Here is a 24,248-nt window from a genome sequence, read left to right as displayed (position 1 = left end):
ATTTCGTTGATCACTCTATCATATACATCTTTGGCATCTGCAGTTAGATTTATACCAGAGCTCTATTTAGATCTTTTTTGTTGTTGGAGCAGAACATTCATCTTCATCTACCTGATACCTTTCAGTGTTGTCTCTTGTTTCAGAAATAGCTGATTCAGAACGTTGTAATTCATTGGATATGGTAACTACATCGGCACTCTGTATCTGAATCGTGTAATACAAAATATCAACATGTTTCATCATCTCATAGTCCGACTCGTTGGCTGAACGGTCAGCGTACTGGCCTTCGGTTCAGAGGGTCCCGGGTTCGATTCCCGGCCGGGTCGGGGATTTTAACCTTAATTGGTTAATTCCAATGGCACGGGGGCTGGGTGTATGTGTTGTCTTCATCAACATTCCACCCTCATCACGACACTCAGGTCGCCTACGGGCGTCAAATATAAAGACCTGCATCTGGCGAGCCGAACCCTTCCTGGGATATCCCGGCAATAAAAGCCATACGACATTTCATTTCATCATCTTATAGAAGAATTTCAGAAAAAACAAATAATTGTTAAGTTTTTAAACCAAAACACTCCCTTCTTGTTACATCATCCCAATAAATGTGATTTGTTTATATAAACATTACTCACAACCGAGACTGAAAGTTCCATCACTTCTCTTAGGCGATGAAGAGAAGAACGTAGTGAATCCTGTAGTGTTTGCGAAGAACAACCTATCAGATTTTATTTTCTTGCTACAAGCATTACCATAGTTGATGATCGTAGCAATGAACGTACCTGGCATACGGAAACGAATTCTGCATCAGAGCCTGAACACCTCCCTTACTCCCTTTCATCACCACGGCTCCATCCAAAGCCTGAGCTATGAGCTTTTCCTGAGCATTGAAAGGTTCAAGCCGGTTTTTCAGAACCTCACTGAGGCCATAGGCTGTCCTATGAGTAACAGTTTCAAAGGAAAGGAATATTTCAACATATTTATTGCCCTTGATGTATATCACAATACGATAAAAAATTGACCTTGACCTGTTGCTTCATCTACCTGCACAGAAATAAAAGTTGCAGCGTTGATATCTTTGACCAAGTCTTCAATGTACACTTGATACGTTCAATATAACAGTTCGTTTTGTATAATGTGTGACGTATATTTAGAAACTGACGTGCGAGTGCTGTTCATCTAACACAGTGTCGAGATTACCAAGAAGATATAACAAATCTAAGAAATTACCACGGTGTGCTGAGTCCTGTATTTTATTATGGCCCCTCAGTGCTAACTCGTAAGTTACACAAAATTTTAAGCACTCTACTACTCTATTTAGTATGTGTCCATTTTTTGTGAATACTTCATTATGTTTCTGGATTGAGATTTTATATGCAGGGTCAATTTGTACACCAGTGTTAACAGTCCCAAATAGGCATTTTCTAAGTGTAGTGCGCTTCCCTCATATGTTTTAATTCGTTCACTTATATGTTTCAAATCCTTACACCCGGTCGTTGACCACACTCCTTCACCACGAAAGAATAATCATCATCTACTAAAGGCAATGCCTTGTCGCTGTAGCCACATCTGACGATCTTCTGCTAGCCTCTTCATGTTACTACATGAACCACATGCCAGTTCACAGACGGAGTTCCTGATGTATGACAACCTTGGTCATCCCCTGGGTCACTTTCCTGGTAAATGAAATGGCGTATGGCTTTTAGTGCCGGGAGTGTCCAAGGACATGTTCGAATCGCCAGGTGCAGGTCTTTTGATTTGACTCCCGTAGGCGACCTACGCGTCATGATAAGGATGACATGATGATGAAGATGGCATACATCCATCCCCCGTGCCAGCGAAACCAATCATGATTAAAATTCCCGGCCCTTCCGGAAATCGAACCCGGTACCCCTGTGGCCAAAGGCCAGCACGCTAACCATTTAGCCATGGAGACGGACACTTTCCCGGTACTTTATCTTCAATGATGGTTTGGAGAAGGGGGTCATGCCTCAGTACGTATCCAAGGGACATTGTTTTTCTCTTCTTTATCGCATTCAATAAACATCGATCCAATTTTACGTTATTTAAAACAAAGTCATTTGCTTTTTTTTAATCCATCCAACTTGTTTTTGTAATTCTTCTCCAAAACGGCATTTCTGAAGCCTCAAGTTTTGTTTCCTCCTGTTTCCCTAATGTCCAGGTTTCGCGCCCATACAATAGCTCTAAACAAAGGTCTTGATATATGATCTTCTGGTCTCCAAACTGAGATGGTTTTTATTATTTTAGAAGGCTTGTTTTGATACCAATATTATTTTCCTTATTTCTGAAAGGGATCTGTTATCAGAGCTGATTACATTACCAAAATAGTTCTATTGGTGTGTTATTTAATTTTAAGTGTTTTCTACCTGCAGGCTTCTTTCTGTCTACTATTATGAATTTTGATTACTTTATATTTATTTTTAGTTTAAATTTTTCTAAGTATTTGTTGAATGTTTTTAGTATCTTGCTCATATCCTTTTCAGAATTAGCTAAGAGACAAATTTCACCTGCATAGCGGATACTGTCCATCTGAATACCATTAAAATTCACCCCTTTAGTATGCTCTTTCATTTCTCTAACTGTATTTTCTATAAACAGGTTAAAAGGACACCACGTACTCTTACACGATGACAAAGTATATTTTTTGGCATCACTTTAATAAGTATTTTCTGGGTTTTGTGCTAAAGGTACAGCTATGATTCTTGTAACATATAAAAAGCAGTATATTCTGAGCTGTTTATATCCATGTAGTACTACTTTGCTTTTATAGGATGTGTTAAATGAATAAAAATTTGGACAGATACGTTTTCCAAAAAAAATTTGTATAAGTGACTTCAGGTACACATTTCTCAGTTGTTTTTGATTCAAATACTCTCAAATTTTGTTCACATACTGGGAATAGACGTTGGCAGATGAGTAACCACTTTGTTTATTATTGGGACAGAATGCAAGAAAAAAATTCCGAACCCTTTCTTTTCAAATTTATTCAAAAACATGTATCAATTTTTCTCTTCCCAATTCAGGCCTACTAATTTTTGGAAATGAAAATAGATTAACATTCAAGTACTCCATTAGGAAAGTTAATGTACAAAAAATTAGCCCTCTATCTTAAATGGTTTCCTAGTTATTGGTACCTAAACATGAAAAATGAGTATTAACGGGAAACAGCTGGCAAAGACATTTAAAGTAGGCGTGACGCTTGGGACGCTTATAATAAAACACGAATTTAAGGTACTTTTAGACGTCTAAACCCCAACAAATTATATATATTTGGATTCAGAAAAGAATGAAGAATTTTATGGTGCCAAAATAAAAAAATCGATTTTTTTTCATCATGCAAGAGTACGTGGTGTCCTAAGAGACATGGTGACAGTGGGCAGCCTTGTCGTACTCCCCTTCTAATGTTTGCTTCTCTTCTATTAACCTTCATATTAACTTCTGTGGTTTGAACTTTATATAGATTCAGAATAAGGCGCCTGTCTTTCCAGTTAAGTCTCATATTCCTCATTACTTGAAAAATCAATTTCCACTCAACATTATCGAAAACTTTTTTCAAGTCAATAAATGACACATAAGTTTTCCTGTTGACTTCTATCCTTCTTTCCAGAATTTGACGTAATGGTAATACAGCCTCCCAAGTACCTTTCTTTGTTCTAAAGCCATATTGATCGTTATCCAGTTGTTGTTCCATTTTCATTCTAATTCCGCCTTTAACGAAATACCACTCAATAAAAACAAAACAGATTTTGCTTCTCTTCACTCACTGTTGATCTGAATTTTTACTGAACCAAGGATTACAGAAAGTCCTCTTCTCCTTGCCATCAAGTTGAGACAACGTGATATCATTTGGTTGGTAAGCACCTAAACGCGTAATTTGAAACTTTTCTTCTAGACCTAATGAATTGAAGAGAGTTTTCAATAAACAATCCACTCGGTTAATCTTAAATTAGACACTCGCTTTTCCACCAAACAATTATTGAGAACTGCCGTACCGCAATAATCACACTTCCGCGCATAGCCAACGTGAAATAAAGCCAGCGCAACAGGCCGGTTTCCACTGGACCCAAACGTCGCGAGAACTCGGCAGCATCACCCATGAACACTGCCACTCCGCCAGGCAGCCGAGGTGGGATGTTAAGCCAGTCGACTGATGCGCCGCTGAGAACACGTGGGGAAGCGTGGTGGATGACACGGAACTAACGGCCCGCTACCGCCCAGCGACACGGAATTCACCTGAACTACTCTTTAGTGTTGGCTACTGAATGCATGATTCGAAGCAGTGTATCGATTCATTCAAGTGTCCGAGTGAATCGATTTACAGGAACAGCGAGCTCATGGCATACGATTCAGCTTACTCGCAGCGGACAGTGCTGAGTGCCGCACTTACTGGACGTTGACGAGGAGCCGAGCTTCCGCTGCAGCGAGAAAGTGAATCATGGCACATCAAAAGAATCGTGAACGAGCACTGCTGAGTGAGACACAAGATACACACGGCTTCTTAACGTCACACTGAACACTGGCGGAGAGCCGAGCTTCCGGTGCAGCGAGACATACAATGAGCCATGGCACACCGAAAGAATCGTGAACAAGCACGGCTCAATGAGACACAAGATACACACGACTCCTTATCGGCACACTGTACACTGGACATACAGTGAGCCATGGCACACCGAAAGAGTCGTTACGCAGTCGCGGATCAGTGAGACACACACACGGTTCATTATCGGTACACGGGACATATGCGGGGAGCCGAACTTCCTCTGAAGCAATGCATACAGAGCCACGGTACACTGAAAGAATCGTATGCTATAATCGACTCTCGAGCTCAGCTCATTTGAAAATAATACCCACTTGCATTCACTGTCCTCTTCTTACAGGGAGGTTTAAATAATAGATGGATTTATTTGCACTGTTAGAAAGGTAGTCAAAACATAATTTTGAAGTAGCTAGTAAGTAGGTAGGCTATTAGGTTATACTATTTATTAGTTTAATGAATCTTAGTATTATAACTTAGTTGACATTTGACAATTAAACTCGACTCTAGCCTGCCCTATGACTATGAGTCATGCTCATGACCACTCAAAAGTACCTGCTTTATATTGGGAAGAACGGCTCAGTATTCTCTCAGTTCGTATGTCCCATCGTTGCACAAGACTTCAATCATATGTGGACAGTAAGTGAGCCGACTGACGCAATAACTTAACCAACAGTATGTTGAATCAGAAAACCAGCGGGCTGCTGTACATCTCGGGTAGCCTATACAAAATATGACGATTTAAAAAAAATCCTTAGCTGATAGAAAAATACATATTTTCAAAAATGACTAAGCGAGTTGGACGTGCGGTTAGTCTCGCGTAGCTATGCGCTTGCATTCGTGGGATGGTGGGTTCAAATCCCACCGTCGGCAGCCGTTAAGATGGTTTTCCGTAGTTCCCCATTTTCACACTAGGAAATGCTGGGACTGTACCGTAATTAAGGCCATGGCTGCTACGTTCCTAATCCTAGACCTTTCCCATCCCGCGTCGCCGGAAACCTTCGATGTGTTAGAGTGACTAGCATTTTTTTTTCTAAGAAAGGAGTTCAAAGTATGAAGACCAGATGGCAGCAGCGAACATTGAATGCTGTTGCTGCTGTCTTACCAGTACATACTACACAGATGCAGCAGGAGCGGTGACTAATGTGCCGTGAATCGGATCACTGTATCGATTCAGTAACGTGAACGGAATTAAATGAATCGATTCAGTAAAATGAATCGAATGTCCCATCACTACTACTCTGTAGCTAATTCCAGTCGCCGATTCCTGTCGCTTAGTGTGAAGTGACCCTAAGGCCATTGACGGACTATTAGCTTTGAATATCATATTCGCTACAAATAATAAATTACAAAGGATTAGAAAGGTGGGGCCCGGCTCCTGTGGCCCTTATAGTAGATCCGCCCCTGGCTCCAGCGGTTGTGTGAATAAACTGAGAGGAGTCCAGTAACACAACCCATATCATTTCCACTTCAATATGTACGTTAATACTGCTTCTAGCTAGTGTTAGTTGATAACCCTTACTGTTTCAACGTACAATTATTTTATGAAGTTCTTTGTGTCTGCTGAAAAGTTTTATACTTTGGAGATGTCCGGTTCTTGCATCGAGGACTTCAATTGCATTTCGCATACTAATTTTGACAGTCGAAGACAGGCTTGTCCGCGTCAGTAGTATAATACAGGGATTCTGGCGCCACCACCTCCTCCGGCTCCCAGAGGCCACCTCCACCACCACCACAGCCAGAGGCCTCCCAGAGGTCTCCTCCACCACCCGCGGGAAATATGAATTTGTAAACAAAGCCAGGTGCTTTGTGACAGCTGTCATCGACAACAAGGCATCGCTAACCTCAGTACTGCCATCTTGACGGGCCTAAACCTCAGTAGTACCAACTTAACCTAACTAGCGCGAGGTAAACAAAGCCACGTGCTTTTTGACAGCCACGTGCTTTTTGACAGCCACGTGCTTTTTGACAGACAACAACGCATCGCTAACCTCAGTACTGCCATCTTGACGGGCCTAAACCTCAGTAGTACCAACTTAACCTAACTAGCGTGAGATAAACAAATCCACGTGCTTTTTTGACAGCTGTCATCCGCCATCTTTAAACTACAGAGCACCGTGCTGCCCTCTTTATCGCAGTAGCTGCAAATTCGTCACCTGTCATCCGCAGTGCTGCCATCTTGGCGGGCCTAAACCTTAGTGCTACCAACTTAACCTCACTAGCGTGAGATAAACAAATCCACGTGCAGCTGTCATCCGCAATCTTTAATCTATAGAGCGCAGTGCTGCCCTCTTTAGCTACTTACCTTTGAAATGTGGTACGTCACAGCTGTCATCCGCCATCTTGCATCCGAAACCTCAGTGCTGCACTCTTTAGCTAGATACCTTTGAAATGTAGTGGCGGTAATTTGAGAAATTCTTTATGCTCTTGTTTGTAAACAAATCCACGTGCAGCTGCAATCCGCCATCTTTAATCCATAGAGCACCGTGCTGCCTTCCTTAGCTACTTACCTTTCAAATGTGGTACGTCACAGCTGTCATCCGCCATCTTGCATCGCAAACCTCAGTGCTGCACTCTTTAGCTAGATACCTTTGAAATGTAGTGGCGGCAATTTGAGAAATTCTTTATGCTCTTGTTTGGAAACAAAGCCACGTGCAGCTGTCATCCGCCATCTTTAATCCAGAGAGCACCGTGCTGCCCTCTTTAGCTAGTTACCTATGAAATGTGGTACGTCACAGCTGTCATCCGCCATCTTGCATCACAAACCTCAGTGCTTCACTCTTTAGCTAGATACCTTTGAAATGTAGTGGAGGCAATTTGAAAAATCTTTATGCTCTTGTTTGGAAACAAACCTATGCGCTTTTTTTGACAGCTATCATCCGCCATCTTTAATCCAGAGAGCAACGTGCTGCCCTCTATGTGGGGGTGGTAAATTCTACGCGCTCTTGTTTGGAAACAAACCCATGTGCTTTTCTGACAGCTGTCAACCGCCAGAGAGCACCGTGCTGCCCTCTTTATGCCGGTGGCAAATTCCACGTGCTTTACAAACTCACGTGCTTTTTGACAGCTGTCATCCGCCATCTTGCATCACAAACCTCAGTGCTGCACTCTTTAGCTAGTTACCTTTGAAATGTGGTGGTGGCAAATTCCACGTGCTCTTGTTTAGTAAACAAAGCCACGTGCTTTTTTGACAGCTATCATCCGCCATCTTTAATCAATAGAGCACTGTGCTGCTATCATGCGGGTAATTTCGTCAGCTGTCATCCACCATCTTTAATCAACAGAGCGCCGTGCTGCTCTCTGTAGTAGCGGGCAATTTGAAAAGTTCTGTTACATGTCATCCGTCACCTTTAATCAACAAAGCTTCGTACTGCTATCTTTAGCTACATACATTTAACATGTGGTGGCGGATAATTTGAAAAAACCTTCCGTTAGCTATCATCCGCCATCTTTATTCAACAGAGCATCGTGCTGCTATCTCTAGCTACATACATTTAACATGTGGTGACGGCAATTTGAAATTCTATCTAGATGCCATCTTTAATCAACAGAGCATCGTGCTGCTATCCCTTTGAATTGTGGTGACGGATAATTTGAAATTCCGTTAGCTATCATCATTAAACATTAGTGCATTCGCTAACCTAACCTCTCATTTACTATCTTGAAGGAGCCTATACGACACCTCCTCTACCTCCTGCTCTTCCTCCTCCTCTGTCAAGGCATAACTTTATCGAACACGCATCGCGAAGGCAAGAGTGTGCAGCGATATGCATGTTTAGACTTGCGGATTACGAAAGAAACATAACAAGACTTGAATCGAACACTGCACTCGATGTCGTTAACTTCAACATGTGATTAAAACATTGTCTGGTGTGTTCAGAACACTACATAAGTAGAATCGAACGCTGTACTTAATACAACATGTTAGGGGATACCTTTGTTCTAAGAAGATCAGATTGAAATATAACAAGACTAGAATCGAACACTGCACTCGATGTCGTTAACCTTAACATGTGATCAGAACATTGATTGACGTGTTCAGGTCACTAAACAAGTAGAACCGAACACTGTACAACATGTTAGGGGATACCTTTGTTCTAAGAAAATTAGATTGAAACATAACAAGACTAGAATCGAACACTACACTCGATGTCGTTAACTTTAACATGTGATCAGAACATCGATCGATGTGTTCAGATACACTAAACAAGTAGAACCGAACACTGTACAACATGTCAGGGGATATCTTTGTTCTAAGAAAATTAGATTGAAACATAACAAGACTAGAACCGAACACTGTACTCGATACAACATGTTAGGGGATACATTTGTTCTAAGAAAATTAGATTGAAACATAACAAGACTAGAATCGAACACTGCACTCGATGTCGTTAACCTTAACATGTGATATGATACAACATGTTAGGTGATACCTTTGTTCTAAGAAAATTAGATTGAAACATAGCAAGACTAGAATCGAACACTGTAAGAACATTGTTTGATGTGTTCAGAGCAAAAGTACAACTTCAATGATTTACCTAGTGTAAAAATAAAAAACACACACTGTGCACAAATCGCATAGCTATCTCGCCTATCACTTGCCTAGTATGAAAATCAAAAACACACTGTGCACATATCGCATAGCTAACTCGGCAACACTTCAAGTGATTTGCTTAGTACGAAAATAAAAAATAAAAATCTATACCGCGTAGCTAACTCGTTCATCGCACTGCTAAGACGCTTAGTAATTGCGAATACACTGATATATCTCATACGAAAATCAAGAAAGCACACTGCGTAGCCAACTCGCTCGGGTCACTCGCTTAGTAATTGCAACACGACTAGAACACTGATACACGTTACTTTTTTTCTCGAAACACATACACACACGGATAAGAATGTTGCGAGATACTACATACTTACATGTTTTTTAAAAAAAATAGGGGGTGAAAGATCATAAATTATATGTACACATGTTGTCTCCTCTAAGTTGTAAGACGAAATAGACGCAGTACAGCGAGTTTTCGCTATAGCTGGCGAACGGAAGTAGCATGATATCTCAGCAAAAAAATACGCGTGAGCTTGCATACACGCAAGTCAGACACAATGATGGATACCGCGATTCAAATCCTGGCAACTTATGCCGTCAGGAAGGGCATCCGGCGAGCATCTAGCTGTAAATCCCCGATTCTCATGTTAGAAAGGGCAACTTGTTGTTAAAAATTCTTAATCCCAGTTCTTTGACGTCAGGAAGGGCAACCGGTCGAAAACAATAGTGTATGATGTAAGAGGCTAGATACTGCCAGTTTTGCGTCAGGAACGGCAACTAGTCTTAAAACAAATTCTTGTGATTTAAAATCTTAGTTTTGCGTCAGGAAGGGCATCCGGCTGTAAAACAATAGTTCGTGATACAGCGATTTAAAATCTAAGAAGAGCATCTAGCTGTAAATTCCCGATTCTCGTGTTAGAAAGGGTAACTAGTTGTAAAACAGTTTATTGATCCCAGTTCTTTGACGCCAGGAAGGGTAACCGTTCGAAAACAATAGTGTATGATGTAAGAGGCTAGATACTGCCAGTTTTGCGTCAGGAACGGCAACTAGTCTTAAAACAAATTCTTGCGATTTAAAATCTTAGTTTTGCGTCAGGAAGGGCATCCGGCTGTAAAACAATAGTTCGTGATACAGCGATTTAAAATCTAAGAAGAGCATCTAGCTGTAAATCCCCGATTCTCGTGTTAGAAAGGGTAACTAGTTGTAAAACAGTTTCTTAATCCGAGTTCTTTGACGCCAGGAAGGGTAACCGTTCGAAAACAATAGTGTATGATGTAAGAGGCTAGATACTGCCAGTTTTGCGTCAGGAACGGCAACTAGTCTTAAAACAAATTCTTGCGATTTAAAATCTTAGTTTTGCGTCAGGAAGGGCATCCGGCTGTAAAATAATAGTTCATGATTCAGCGATTTAAAATCTAAGAAGTGCATCTAGCTGTAAAACCCAGATTCTCGTGTTAAAAAGAGCATCTAGTTGTAAAACAGATTCTTAATCCCAGTTCTTTGACGTCAAGAAGGGTAACCGGTCGAAAACAATAGTGTATGATGTAAGAGGCTAGATACTGCCAGTTTTGCGTCAGGAAGGGCAACTAGTCTTAAAACAAATTCTTGCGATTTAAAATCTTAGTTTTGCGTCAGGAAGGTCATCCGGCAGAAAATCAATAGTTCGTGATGCAGCGATTTAAAATCTTAGTTCCTGCACTAAGAAGATTATCTAGCTGTAAAACCCCGATTCTCGTGTTAAAAAGAGCATCTAGTTGTAAAACAGATTCTTAATCCCAGTTCTTTGACGTCAGGAAGGGCAACCGGTCGAAAACAATACTGTATGATGTAAGAGGCTAGATACTGCTATTTAAAATCCTAGGAGGGCATCCAGTTGTAAGACAGATTCTTGTGATTTAAAATCTCGCGTCAGGAAGGGCAACCGGCCGTACCGTAAAACAATAGTGTATGATGTAAGAGGCTTGATACTGCTTTTTAAAATCCTAGAAGGGCATCCTGTTGTAAAACGGATTCTTGTGATTTAAAATCTCGCGTCAGGAAGGGCAACCGGTCGTAAAACAAATTCTTGCGATTTAAACTCCTGCGTCAGGAGGAGGCACTCGGCTTTAAAACATATTTTTAATCCCGGCCCTGCTACGTTAGGAACCACATCTAGCTGCAGAAACAGGAGCTTCAAACATTTACAGTTTTAAGCTTTAGGAACGGGTTATGGGTTACATTTTTGTTCTACTGCATAGAACACTACCTTTGAAGTTGTATCGGCGCAGTCATTCAGAGCGAGGTGCGGAATGTATGTGTTGGCTGAAATTGTACACTCATCTTCCGGGTGTAGTAACCTTGAACGAAGACACTGTGTGCTGATAAGCCACTTGTAACTCACGGAACGTCTTCTTAGCGGTGTGTAGCATTTAGCTCGTGTAAGTTCCTAACATAAAAATATCATGATTGTACGGAGAGGTTAAAACACAGTGCCAGCATATAGCCCACTCCTATCGAAAGAGTCTGCACGACGCCGGCATGTAGGCTACTCCTGTTGAAGGAGCCTGTACAAGGTTTAACACCCCTCCATCAACAGCCCTTACTTAATGCTGGCTTTTTGCACGCCCTCGAAACTACCTAAGAATGTAATATACTACCGTAGGGAGAGGGTAAAACCCGGTGCCGGCACATAGACTACTCCTACCGAAGAAGCCTGCACAAGGCTTAACGCCTCCATCCGACAGATAAATCACCCTCAACATCTTATACTCATAATAATTTTCGAAGGAGTCTGCACAAGGTTTAACGCCCCCATCAACAGCCCTTACTTAATGCTGGCTTTTTGCATGCCCTCGAAACTACCTAAAATGTAATATACTACAGTAGGGAGAGGGTAAAACCCAGTGCTGGTACATAGCCTACTCCTACCGAAGAAGCCTGCACACAGCTTAACGCCTCCATCCGACAAATGAATCACCCTCAACACTCTTGTACTCACAATCATTTTCGAAGGAGTCTGCGTAAGATTTAACGTCCCCATCAACAGCCCTTACTTAATGCTGCCTTTTTTAAACACCCCGCCTCTTAGATCATACACCATAGTTTTACGACCGGTTACCCTTCCTGACTAGGATTTTAAATCGCAGTATACGCGATAAATTTGTTGTAGCGGGTTTTATAACTAGATATCCTAGTACCGGCACATAGCCTACTCCTACTGAAGAAGCCTGCACAAGGCTTATCACCTCTATCCGACAAATGAATCACCCTCAACACTCTTGTACCTGCAATCATTTTCGAAGGAGTCTGCATAAAGTTTAACGTCCCCATCAACAGCCCTTACTTAATGCTGGCTTTTTGCACACCCCGCCTCTTAGATCATACACAATAGTTTTATGACCGGTTACCCTTCCTGACTAGGATTTTAAATCGCGGTATACGGGATAAATTTGTTGTAGCGGGTTTTATAACTAGATATCCTAGTACCGGCACATAGCCTACTCCTACTGAAGAAGCCTGCACAAGGCTTATCACCTCCATCCGACAAATGAATCACCCTCAACACTCTTCAATCATTCTCGCTACTTCGCAAGATAGCGGGTTCGAACTCCTACAGTCGGAAGCCGTAAAAAATAGCAAATGCTAGGCGAGGGACCTGCGCGATCGCCATAACATGATCTAGCCGGATGCCCTTCCTGACGGCATAAGTTGCCAGGATTTGAATCGCGGTATCCATCATTGTGTCTGACTTGCGTGTATGCAAGCTCACGCGTATTTTTTTGCTGAGATATCATGCTACTTCCGTTCGCCAGCTATAGCGGAAACTCGCTGTACTGCGTCTATTTCGTCTTACAACTTAGAGGAGACAACATGTGTACATATAATTTATGATCTTTCACCCCCTATTTTTTTTAAAAAACATGTAAGTATGTAGTATCTCGCAACATTCTTATCCGTGTGTGTATGTGTTTCGAGAAAAAAAAGTAACGTGTATCAGTGTTCTAGTCGTAATGCAATTACTAAGCGAGTGACCCGAGCGAGTTGGCTACGCAGTGTGCTTTCTTGATTTTCGTATGAGATATATCAGTGTATTCGCAATTACTAAGCGTCTTAGCAGTGCAATGAACGAGTTAGCTACGCGGTATAGATTTTTATTTTTTATTTTCGTACTAAGCAAATCATTTGAAGTGTTGCCGAGTTAGCTATGCGATATGTGCACAGTGTGTTTTTGATTTTCATACTAGGCAAGTGATAGGCGAGATAGCTATGCGATTTGTGCACAGTGTGTGTTTTTTATTTTTACACTAGGTAAATCATTGAAGTTGTACTTTTGCTCTGAACACATCAAACAATGTTCTTACAGTGTTCGATTCTAGTCTTGCTATGTTTCAATCTAATTTTCTTAGAACAAAGGTATCCCCTAACATGTTGTATCGGATCACAAGTTAAGGTTAACGACATCGAGTGCAGTGTTCGATTCTAGTCTTGTTATGTTTCAATCTAATTTTCTTAGAACAAAGGTATCCCCTCACATGTTGTACAGTGTTCGGTTCTACTTGTTTCGTGATCTGAACACACCAATCAATGTTCTGATCACATGTTAAGGTTAACGACATCGAGTGCAGTGTTCAATTCTAGTCTTGTTATGTTTCAATCTGATCTTCTTAGAACAAATGTATCCCCTAACATGTTGTATCGAGTACAGTGTTCGGTTCTAGTCTTGTTATGTTTCAATCTAATTTTCTTAGAACAAAGATATCCCCTGACATGTTGTACAGTGTTCGGTTCTACTTGTTTAGTGATCTGAACACGTCAATCAATGTTCTGATCACATGTTAAGGTTAACGACATCGAGTGCAGTGTTCGATTCTAGTCTTGTTATATTTCAATCTGATCTTCTTAGAACAAAGGTATCCCCTAACATGTTGTATTAAGTACAGCGTTCGATTCTACTTATGTAGTGTTCTGAACACACCAGACAATGTTTTAATCACATGTTGAAGTTAATGACATCGAGTGCAGTGTTCGATTCAAGTCTTGTTATGTTTCTTTCGTAATCCGCAAGTCTAAACATGCATATCGCTGCACACTCTTGCCTTCGCGATGCGTGTTCGATAAAGTTATGCCTTGACAGAGGAGGAGGAGGAGGCGGGGGTGGTAGGGGAGGAGGAGGAAGAGCAGGAGGTAGAGGAGGTGTCGTATAGTCTCCTTCAAGATAGTAGATGAGAGGTTAGGTTAGCGAATGCACTAATGTTTAATGATGATAGCTAACGGAATTTCAAATTATCCGTCACCACAATTCAAAGGGATAGCAGCACGGTGCTCTGTTGATTAAAGATGGCATCTAGATAGAATTTCAAAATGCCGTCACCACATGTTAAATGTATGTAGCTAGAGATAGCAGCACGATGCTCTGTTGAATAAAGATGGCGAATGATAGCTAACGGAAGGTTTTTTTTCAAATTATCCGCCACCACATGTTAAATGTATGTAGCTAAAGATAGCAGTACGAAGCTTTGTTGATTAAAGATGACGGATGACAAGTAACAGAACTTTTCAAATTGCCCGCTACTACAGAGAGCAGCACGGCGCTCTGTTGATTAAAGATGGTGGATGACAGCTGACGAAATTACCCGCATGATAGCAGCACAGTGCTCTATTGATTAAAGATGGCGGATGATAGCTGTCAAAAAAGCACGTGGCTTTGTTTACTAAACAAGAGCACGTGGAATTTGCCGCCACCACATTTCAAAGGTATCTAGCTAAAGAGTGCAGCACTGAGGTTTGTGATGCAAAATGGCGGATGACAGCTGTCAAAAAGCACGTGAGTTTGTAAAGCACGTGGAATTTGCCACCGGCATAAAGAGGGCAGCACGGTGCTCTCTGGCGGTTGACAGCTGTCAGAAAAGCACATGGGTTTGTTTCCAAACAAGAGCGCGTAGAATTTACCACCCCCACATAAAGGGTAGCACGGTGCTCTCTGGATTAAAGATGGCGGATGATAGCTGTCAAAAAAAGCGCATAGGTTTGTTTCCAAACAAGAGCATAAAGAATTTTTCAAATTGCCGCCACTACATTTCAAAGGTATCTAGCTAAAGAGTGCAGCACTGATGTTTGCGATGCAAGATGGCTGATGACAGCTGTGACGTACCACATTTCATAGGTAAGTAGCTAAAGAGGGCAGCACGGTGCTCTCTGGATTAAAGATGGCGGATGACAGCTGCACGTGGCTTTGTTTCCAAACAAGAGCATAAAGAATTTCTCAAATTGCCGCCACTACATTTCAAAGGTATCTAGCTAAAGAGTGCAGCACTGAGGTTTGCGATGCAAGATGGCGGATGACAGGTGTGACGTACCACATTTGAAAGGTAAGTAGCTAAGGAAGGCAGCACGGTGCTCTATGGATTAAAGATGGCGGATTGCAGCTGCACGTGGATTTGTTTACAAACAAGAGCATAAAGAATTTCTCAAATTACCGCCACTACATTTCAAAGGTATCTAGCTAAAGAGTGCAGCACTGAGGTTTCGGATGCAAGATGGCGGATGACATCTGTGACGTACCACATTTCAAAGGTAAGTAGCTAAAGAGGGCAGCACTGCGCTCTATAGATTAAAGATGGCGGATGACAGGTGCACGTGGATATGTTTATCTCACGCTAGTGAGGTTAAGTTGGTAGCACTAAGGTTTAGGCCCGCCAAGATGGCAGTACTGCGGATGACAGGTGACGAATTTGCAGCTACTGCGATAAAGAGGGCAGCACGGTGCTCTGTAGTTTAAAGATGGCGGATGACAGCTGTCAAAAAAGCACGTGGATTTGTTTATCTCACGCTAGTTTGAGGTTAGCGATGCGTTGTTGTCTGTCAAAAAGCACGTGGCTGTCAAAACGCACGTGGCTTTGTTTACCTCGCGCTAGTTAGGTTAAGTTGGTACTACTGAGGTTTAGGCCCGTCAAGATGGCAGTACTGAGGTTAGCGATGCGTTGTTGTCGATGACAGCTGTCAAAAAGCACGTGGCTTTGTTTACAAATTCAAATTTCCCGCGGGTGGTGGAGGAAATGTCTGGGAGGCCTCTGGCTGTGGTGGTGGTGGAGGAGGCCTCTAGGAGGCCTCTGGCTGTGGTGGTGGTGGAGGTGGCCTCTGGGAGGCATCTGGCTGTGGTGGTGGTGGAGGTGGCTTCTGGGAGCCGGAGGAGGTGGTGGCGCCAGAATCCCTGTATTATACTACTCGCGTCTGTAATGTAGTGGTGATTAGCTGCCAACCCCGGAAGCCCAGGTTCGAATCCCGGCTCTGCTACGAAATTTCAGGATGTATATGTTCCAGTACACCTCTCAACCAAAGTTGGTATACATATGACATACTATCTAAAACTAAATTATGTGACCGTGCTCGATAGCTGCAGTCGCTTAAGTGCGGCCAGTATCCAGTATTCAGGAGATAGTAGGTTCGAACCCCACTGTCGGCAGCCCTGAAAATGGTTTTCCGTGGTTTCCCCATTTTCACACCAGGCAAATGCTGGGGCTGTACCTTAATTAAGGCCACGGCCGCTTCCTTCCCACTCCCAGCCCTTCCCTCTCCCATCGTCGCCATAAATCTATCTGTGTCGGTGCGACCTAAAGCAACTAGCAAAATTATGTGGAGGTAAGACACACCCAGTGTGCCTAAGGGCGAGGGAAAGGAGGGAGTGACATGTATAAATAATCGAAAACGATCGATATTAGTGTCGAATCCGCAGATTCGCTGAGACGAATTGTGACACTCTGAATGCCGTAGTCTAAGTTCAGTCTCCATCGCCATGCAGGTTAAGAAGGGGTGAAAAGGAAAATGTCCAAAATTACCGAGATTAGTGTTGAATCCACAGTTTTCTGGACTGTGAGGCTGATTGGTGACAGTCCATTTGGAATCGTGTTCATCATATCTATAGCGCGACGCGTAAATACGTACAGTTATAACTTACTTTCATCAGCAATGCATCGACTACCTCCAAGACAATCTGGGCTGCCACAAGTTTAAACGCAAAACTAAACACTCTCAAACTAAAACTTAAAGTTTAATTATAACATAACAATAACTCTCCGTCTACAAAAGAGTTCGTAAAGTATCAATCAACGTCACAACATAGAAAATTACTTCAAGCAGGTAATGCAATTCCTAAAATAGAATATTCGAAAAAGTATCTAAGTAGAACCGGGTAAAGAAAAGCAAAGTCATCTCCGTACAGGCTATGAAGGCCCTTAGAGGGGCGGAAGGTAAAGGCTTCTACTATCCGTAATCTCGGCACTTGGTGGGAGTTAGTGCGGTTAGCTCTACGCCCGGCCACCTTGCCCCCAGGAATTAACCTGGTACTCATTTTTGGGGTAGCATGAATGAACCTCAGGGCCATGTGCACCTCCACAAGTGGAAATCTCGATTTTTAAATTTTATGACTTCCTGGCGGGGAATCGAACCCACGTCCTTCCGGGTGAACCGAGCACACCTTTACCGCGTCGGCCAGGCAGCCCCTAGTAGAACCAGGTACTGCAGCTAACAATAATAATAATAATAATAATAATAATAATAATAATAATAATAATAATAATAGACAAGAAATGGGAAATATCTAGAAATCTGGAGTAAACACTGTTGATTGGAAAAAATCTCTGATTCATCCTTTACGTACGAAAGATGATAGAATTGATCCTAATAACTATCGTGGCATTTCCATTGTTCCCGTTACGTATAAGGCACTATCCAAAGCACTGCACATGAAGTTAGTGGAGCAAATAGATCATCAGCTTGGAGAATATCAAGCGGGCTTGAGAAAAGGAAGATTTTGTTGGAGCAGATCTGGAGCCAGAAAAGTATACTGAAAAACTACATCACCAAAGATTTAGTAGTGGTCTTTGTAGACTTCAGAAAAGCATATGATTCGGTTGACAGGGAAGGACTCTTCGACGTACTGGTAGAATTCGGAGCAGTAGCCAAAACAACTGAAATTATTAAGCAGACATTAACGGACACTCGATCAAAAGTAAAATTCGTGGGGGTGCTCTCGAAGGAGTTTGAAATCAAACCAGGCGTCAGACAGCGTGATGGGCTATCTCTGGTTCCGTTCAACTGTGTTTTGGAGAAGATCATCCGAGAATTGCAAAAAGAACTGGGAAGAAAGGAATGCTCAAATAAGTATATATTGGAGGATCAAAAAATGGTATCAACTGCCTGGCATTCGTAGATGACCTCCTGTCTGAAACACTGACACAGCTACAGAGCAGATAAATATACTAAAAGAGGATGTAGATAAAGCAGGATTCCAAGTTTTGTTTGAAAAAACAAACAAAAACAGAACAACCCCTCATCACATAAGACAGAGTATGGTAAGATAGAAAGAGTTGACAGCTTCAAGTACCTGGGAAAAACCGTACAGCTGAAGACTAGCGAGAGAGAAGCCAATTACACCGGGGGAGATAATGGCCGCTGCTTTTCGCAGGACACATGCAGTGATTAAAACAGAGTGTCTGCATGCTAGTGAACGCCTCCGAATGACCGCAATGTAAAGACTAAGAGAAGCACAGAAATTTGGGAGAAAGATCCTCCGCAAGATAATGGGCCCAAAAATTGTGGATGGTCAGTGTTACATTCGTTTGGTGGATCAGCAGAGGTGAAAGAATGTGCCGGGGTGAATGGGTCTAACTACCAAATCAAAGTTTTTAGCAGAAATATCTATGAGAGAGTGTCTACACTTCTTGAAGAACGGAAAACAAAACAAGCTGAAATTCACACAGTACTGGCAACTTCATAATCACAAAATTAAGGTAGTGACATCTTCTGAGCAAAAGTTTAAGGATGTTTACTTTTTAAAGTTCAGTGTTTCTCCTGTAGAGGAGGTTTCCTTGGCGCAAGATTTAAAAGTACGGCGTAGGGGTGTACCGCCCGGTACAGTCAGTATACTGTAGGTTACGAGGAAGGGGAGGATTATACCAGAATATCAAAAATTGATTGATGATGATGCTTGTTACTTAAAGGGGCCTAACATCTTTGTCATTAGCTCGAAGATTGACTGAAGAAAAGAAGAGTCAAATTTTATGGACATCTGTTTATAATGGACAAGAAGAGGCTGACAAAACTATTTTTAAAACACTTGACAGTAGACCAAAGTTTTCGACAGATGATGCATGGGGGGTAAGAAAGGATCTTGAGTAGTCTGGATTAAATCGGGCATCCTAAAGAGAAAAAATTATAGATCAGTGATTCACAGCTTCAGAGGCTTCCATGACGAACAGAAACTGAATAGGGGATGGACAAAGTAAAGAAAAGAGGCTGCCAGAGAAAAGAATGCAAAGACTTAGGGCTGCAAAGAAGGCTTCCAGTAATGTGTGATAATTGCTTAACGTAGTATAAAATGGCCGTAAACGAATATAATAATAATAATAGTAATAATAATAATAATAATAATAATAATAATAATAATAATACTGAGATTGCTTTCCCTTTTGACAAAAAACATAAAAGCAGAATAGGTTTCACCACTCACCATCAATGTTCGTAGACTGTAAACGAGCAATCCCAGCTGGAACTGAACAAAGAATGTTGTAAAGATTTGCACCGTATGCTTCAGATTGTATTAGACTCAATAGAGCGCTATCCTCGAACAACGCATCTACCCATCGCTCAGATTCCACAGCTCCCTTCACTCTTTGGGCTGCTTCGTTAATTTTCTCGTATCCCTCGTAGTCAACCATACCCTGAGAACAGAAGTGAAAACAACTCATTAATACATGCATACATGTGAACGTACATACTGTCCCCTCCCAAGTGCTCGCTACCAGCTGAGATGATCCAGCGAAGAACAGTTATATTTCCTTCGAGTGTTATTTAAACGGAAGGGTAACTTGTATGACCTTCTTCTTGGTCGAGACATAAGTCATGGCAACTATTTTTTTTCTTTTTTTGCGAATACTAGACAACACGGAAAATCTAGGATATGCATTTGGAAACGTACGGTATGTTCTTGCGTATGATGCCACTAGATGGTGTATGTAAACAACAGTGTGGGTCTAAGCATGCCCCCAAGTTCAGTGTGTGAGTGAGAACGTCACAAAATGGAAGTCAACAAGCAGAAGCTATAAAAATAGCAGTTCTCCGCGGCAGAAATGCACGCCAATGCCTTGCAGAGCTGCGGGAAGCATTAGGTGTGCATGCCATGCCCTACGTCGTAACAGCATTTCGAAGAGAGGTGTCAAACTTCTGCGATACACATGCACCGAATGGTATTTAGCGCCTGCCCCACCACTGGCAACGCACAGTGGACACCTTCGGTGATTATTTCGAAGGTCTGTAACCAGTGGAGACCTGTCTTTTGTACGTAGTCTTGTTTATTTGCTGTCTATACCGTAATAAAATAATGTTTACCAATGGCCTGTGTTCTGTCACTTTCCTACGAGAATCTCCTGAAGTCAGAATGTGTCTGCAGGCACTATACATAAGTACAGTACATGCCATATATTTCCAAATGCATATCTTCCGTGTTGTCTCTTGTTCGCGAGAAAAAAATGTCATGACTTATGACTCGACCCTCGTATAAGAATGAATATTTGTTTGTTCATCTCGAATAGACTCAAAAACTACTGAACCGATTTCGCGGAAAATTTTAGGAGGAAGTTAGAATGAAGTGCGATAGGTAGAATTTTATGATGAGTAAGTTTATGTAATTAACTCAATTACAAAGCCGCACCAAGATTTGGATTCACCTTGATGGACAGATTGTCGCTAGATGAAATACCTTCCCACATCTCCTCCTTAACCGCTGGAGCAATTTCAACCAAACTTGGTATACTTGTGATTTACTCTCTGGAGACAAATACTGTTGGGTAATACACCCTTAGCACCCTTTGGGACGGTGGTGAAGAGGGGTGAAATGTAAAAATAATCGAAAAAGACCAATGTTAACGTCGAATTCATAGTTTTCGGAGACACTGAGATGAACAGTGTTTCTCTAGATGTCGTTTAAGTCCAAGTCCATCCACCGTTGGCATGGAGGGTGAGAAGGGGTGAAAAAAAAGGAAATGTCCAAAGTAACCGAGATTATGTATGTATGTTCCAGCATAGCTCTCAACCAGTCTTAGTACACACATGATTTACTATCTGGAAAAAAGACTGTGGGGGTAAGACACCACTTGCACTCCTAGGGGAGGGGTTGATATGTAAAAATAAGCGAAAATGACCTATAATTTTGTTAAATCCATGGATTTCAGGGTCGCTGAGATGAATTGTGGCGCTGTTTAAGTCCAAGTTCAGTGTCCATCTGCATAGAGGTTGAGAAGGAGTTAACATGGACATTTCCGAAATGACCGATAAGTTAAGTCTTTGTTAGTGTTGAGACTACAGTTTTCGGTGTCCCTAGACTGTTTGTCGAAAACCTCAGTGACTGTTGGAATCGTGCACATCACACCTATAGCACGAGAGGTTAATACTTTTATTATTTGTTTGAAAGAATCAGCTATTTCTCAGTTACCTGGGCTACCACAATGAAATAGTTTAACGCGAAATTATAATCTCAAACTAAAACTTACAATTAATCCTCTAACAATAACTCTAAACTCGCAAATGTTCGTAACTGTCAGCCAATGTTATAACAAAGAAATCTACAAAAAACTCACTTCGAACAGCTAATGCACATCGGTATCTATTATAAATTATTGAAAGCGTGAGCGGGTGTCTGTATGATTTCTATACGTTCGAAAGGGATATCTTACTTTCTTCGTGTGACGTGTGTATATTATTCTTTTGTCTTCCGGCTATACGTCAACTAAATTATACAGTGACCTAGCCAATAAGATCGTATCACCATTCCTGCGTCATTGGAAGTAGATTTTCGTTTTCATTAATATTCCGTGTTCCGAACCAAGTAGGATTCAATTTTTATGGCTAAGGTTCACAGTGAGAACTAAGACTGCAAGTGATAATGACTCGTTGCTTTAAAAGAGAAGTTCTCGTGTTCAGCTACACTAGTGTCCAAAAGGTTAGCATAAGTTACGAGTAAGCAGGGTGACAGGAAATAGACCGCAAATCGCACGACATATGCACCGACTAACCTTACGTGTTCGCTCTGTATAGCAAGGGAGTGTTCCCTGCTTTGACTAGCGGCGTAACCGCAAGGTAAGCACAGCCGGTGCCTTCGCCTCATATTCCATCAGTGGTGTTTGCCCTGTTATAGTGTGCGGAGTGTGACCTCGTGGTGAACGTGACAACATAAAGGCACAACGACGTCATTTGGACCCCGTTTTGCAGGGTAGAATACTCGGCCGCCTGGAAGCAGGCCAGACACAGACCGAAGTCGCCGTATCCTTAAATGTGCCACAAAGAGTAATTTCCAGGCTTTGGAGACGATTTCGAGAGACAGGAGATGTTATATCGTAAACCAGTACCAGATCACCCAAGGGTAACCACCCCACAGCTGGACCGATATCTGGCCTTTACCGCCCGACGAAATCGGAGTGCATCTGCAAGGCAAATGTCGGCGGAGCTTGCAGCCGTCTCAGGGGTTGCTGTTTCCCGGCAAAGTGTGTACCGGAGGCTCAGAACAGCAGGCCTGTTTGGCCGATGTCCAGCAGTGTGCGTCCCGCTCACTCCAGCAAAGAGACGGGCCCGTTTTCTGTGGAGCCGTCAACATCGAAACTGGACCATGAATGATTGGAAGACCGAGCTCGATAGCTGCAGTCGCTTAAGTACGGCCAGTATCCAGTATTCGGGAGATAGTGGATTCAAACCCCACTGTCGGCAGCCCTGAAGATGGTTTTCCGTGGTTTCCCATTTTCACAAAATGCAAATGCTGGGGCTGTACCTTAATTGAGGCCAGGGACGCTTCCTTCCCACTCCTAGCCCTTTCTTATCCCATCGTCGGCATAAGACCTATCTGTGTCGATGCGACGTAGAGCAGCTTGCAAAAAAAAATGATTGCATGCATGTGTTCTTTACAGATGAATCCCGCTTCAGTTTGCAGAACGATTCCCGTCGCACATTAATCTGGAGAGAACCGGGTAGCCGATACAACCACAGGAACAGCGTGGAACGGGACCAGTATTGTGGTGGTAGCGTCATGGTGTGGGGCGGCATCATGTTGAATGGCCGTACGGACCTGCACATCTTCATGGTGGTCCGAGGAACATTGTTAACGCTCGGAGATACAGGGATGAGGTACTGAGACCACATGTTTGACTCTTCATAGGTGCGGTAGGTCCAGACTTCCTCTTAAAGGACGATAATACCCGATCGCACCGCGCTGCTCTCGTGGATGAATTTCTGGCTCGGGAAGACATTCATCGCATGGACTTGCCAGCGAGGTCTGCGGATCTGAATCCTATAGAACATGCCTGGGATGCATTGGAGAGGCGAATTTCATCCCGTCAGCCTCCACCAAGGACCGTCCAAGACCTTCACATTGCCCTTTCAGAGAAATGGGATCGACCACCACAAGAGCTCTTGGACCATCTGACACCGAGCTCGATAGTTGCAGTCGCTTAACTGCGGCAGTATCCAGTATTCGGGAGATAGTGGGTTCGAACCCCACTGTCAGCAGCCCTGAAGATGGTTTTCCATGGTTTCCATGTTCACACCAGGCAAATGCTGGGGCTGTACCTTAATTAAGGCCACGGCCGCTTCCTTCCCACTCCTAGACCTTTCCTGTCCCATCGTTGCCATAAGACCTATCTCGATGTAAAACAAATTGTGGATGGACCATCTGATAGAGAGCATGCTACGTCGCTGCGAAGCATGTGTGGCCGTTAGGGGTAACTATTCACCCTATTAACAGCGTATTTTGTTGTGGAAGACATTGCCAAGTTTTGTTAGTTGTTGTCGAAAGTGTACCTTAGCTATCAGAACCTTTTTGACACTGTCTCTTGGACAAGTTTTGTGACATATGGTGTGTGATTCAGCTTCTGTTTGTTCAACAATCCGTCTGACATTCTTATCAGGCGGTATGGCCTCGTTTAGTGATTATGCTTAACGTTTGGACACTAGTGTACAGTACTTGTGAAAGCTATGTTAATTGGGCCACATAGCTGAACCTTTTTTTTAGTTTTCAGTTATTGAATAGCGCAGAATATTACGGTAATAGCCATCTTTCCTGTCACAATATAAATTTCTCACTCTGAATGCACGAGAATTTGCAAGATTTCATCTGTAGCTTCAAG

General features: G+C 42.4%; 1 protein-coding gene across 1 annotated transcript in view; it reads right to left on the bottom strand.

Annotated features, from left to right (window-relative positions):
* Window positions 1-24,248, bottom strand: part of LOC136874437 (retinoid-inducible serine carboxypeptidase-like) — a 130,312-nt gene that overhangs the window by 76,641 nt on the left and 29,423 nt on the right. Inside the window, exons 5-6 of the mRNA XM_068227802.1 lie at window positions 19,589-19,799; window positions 633-779 (exon numbers count right to left, since the gene is read on the bottom strand). Coding sequence (XP_068083903.1) covers window positions 633-779; window positions 19,589-19,799 — 358 coding nt within the window. The remainder of the gene's footprint in view (window positions 1-632; window positions 780-19,588; window positions 19,800-24,248) is intronic.

The sequence above is a fragment of the Anabrus simplex genome, chromosome 5 (genome assembly GCF_040414725.1).
Source record: "Anabrus simplex isolate iqAnaSimp1 chromosome 5, ASM4041472v1, whole genome shotgun sequence".
In the NCBI taxonomy this organism is placed as follows: Eukaryota; Metazoa; Arthropoda; class Insecta; order Orthoptera; family Tettigoniidae; genus Anabrus; species Anabrus simplex.
This window is presented reverse-complemented; position numbering and strand designations above follow the sequence as displayed.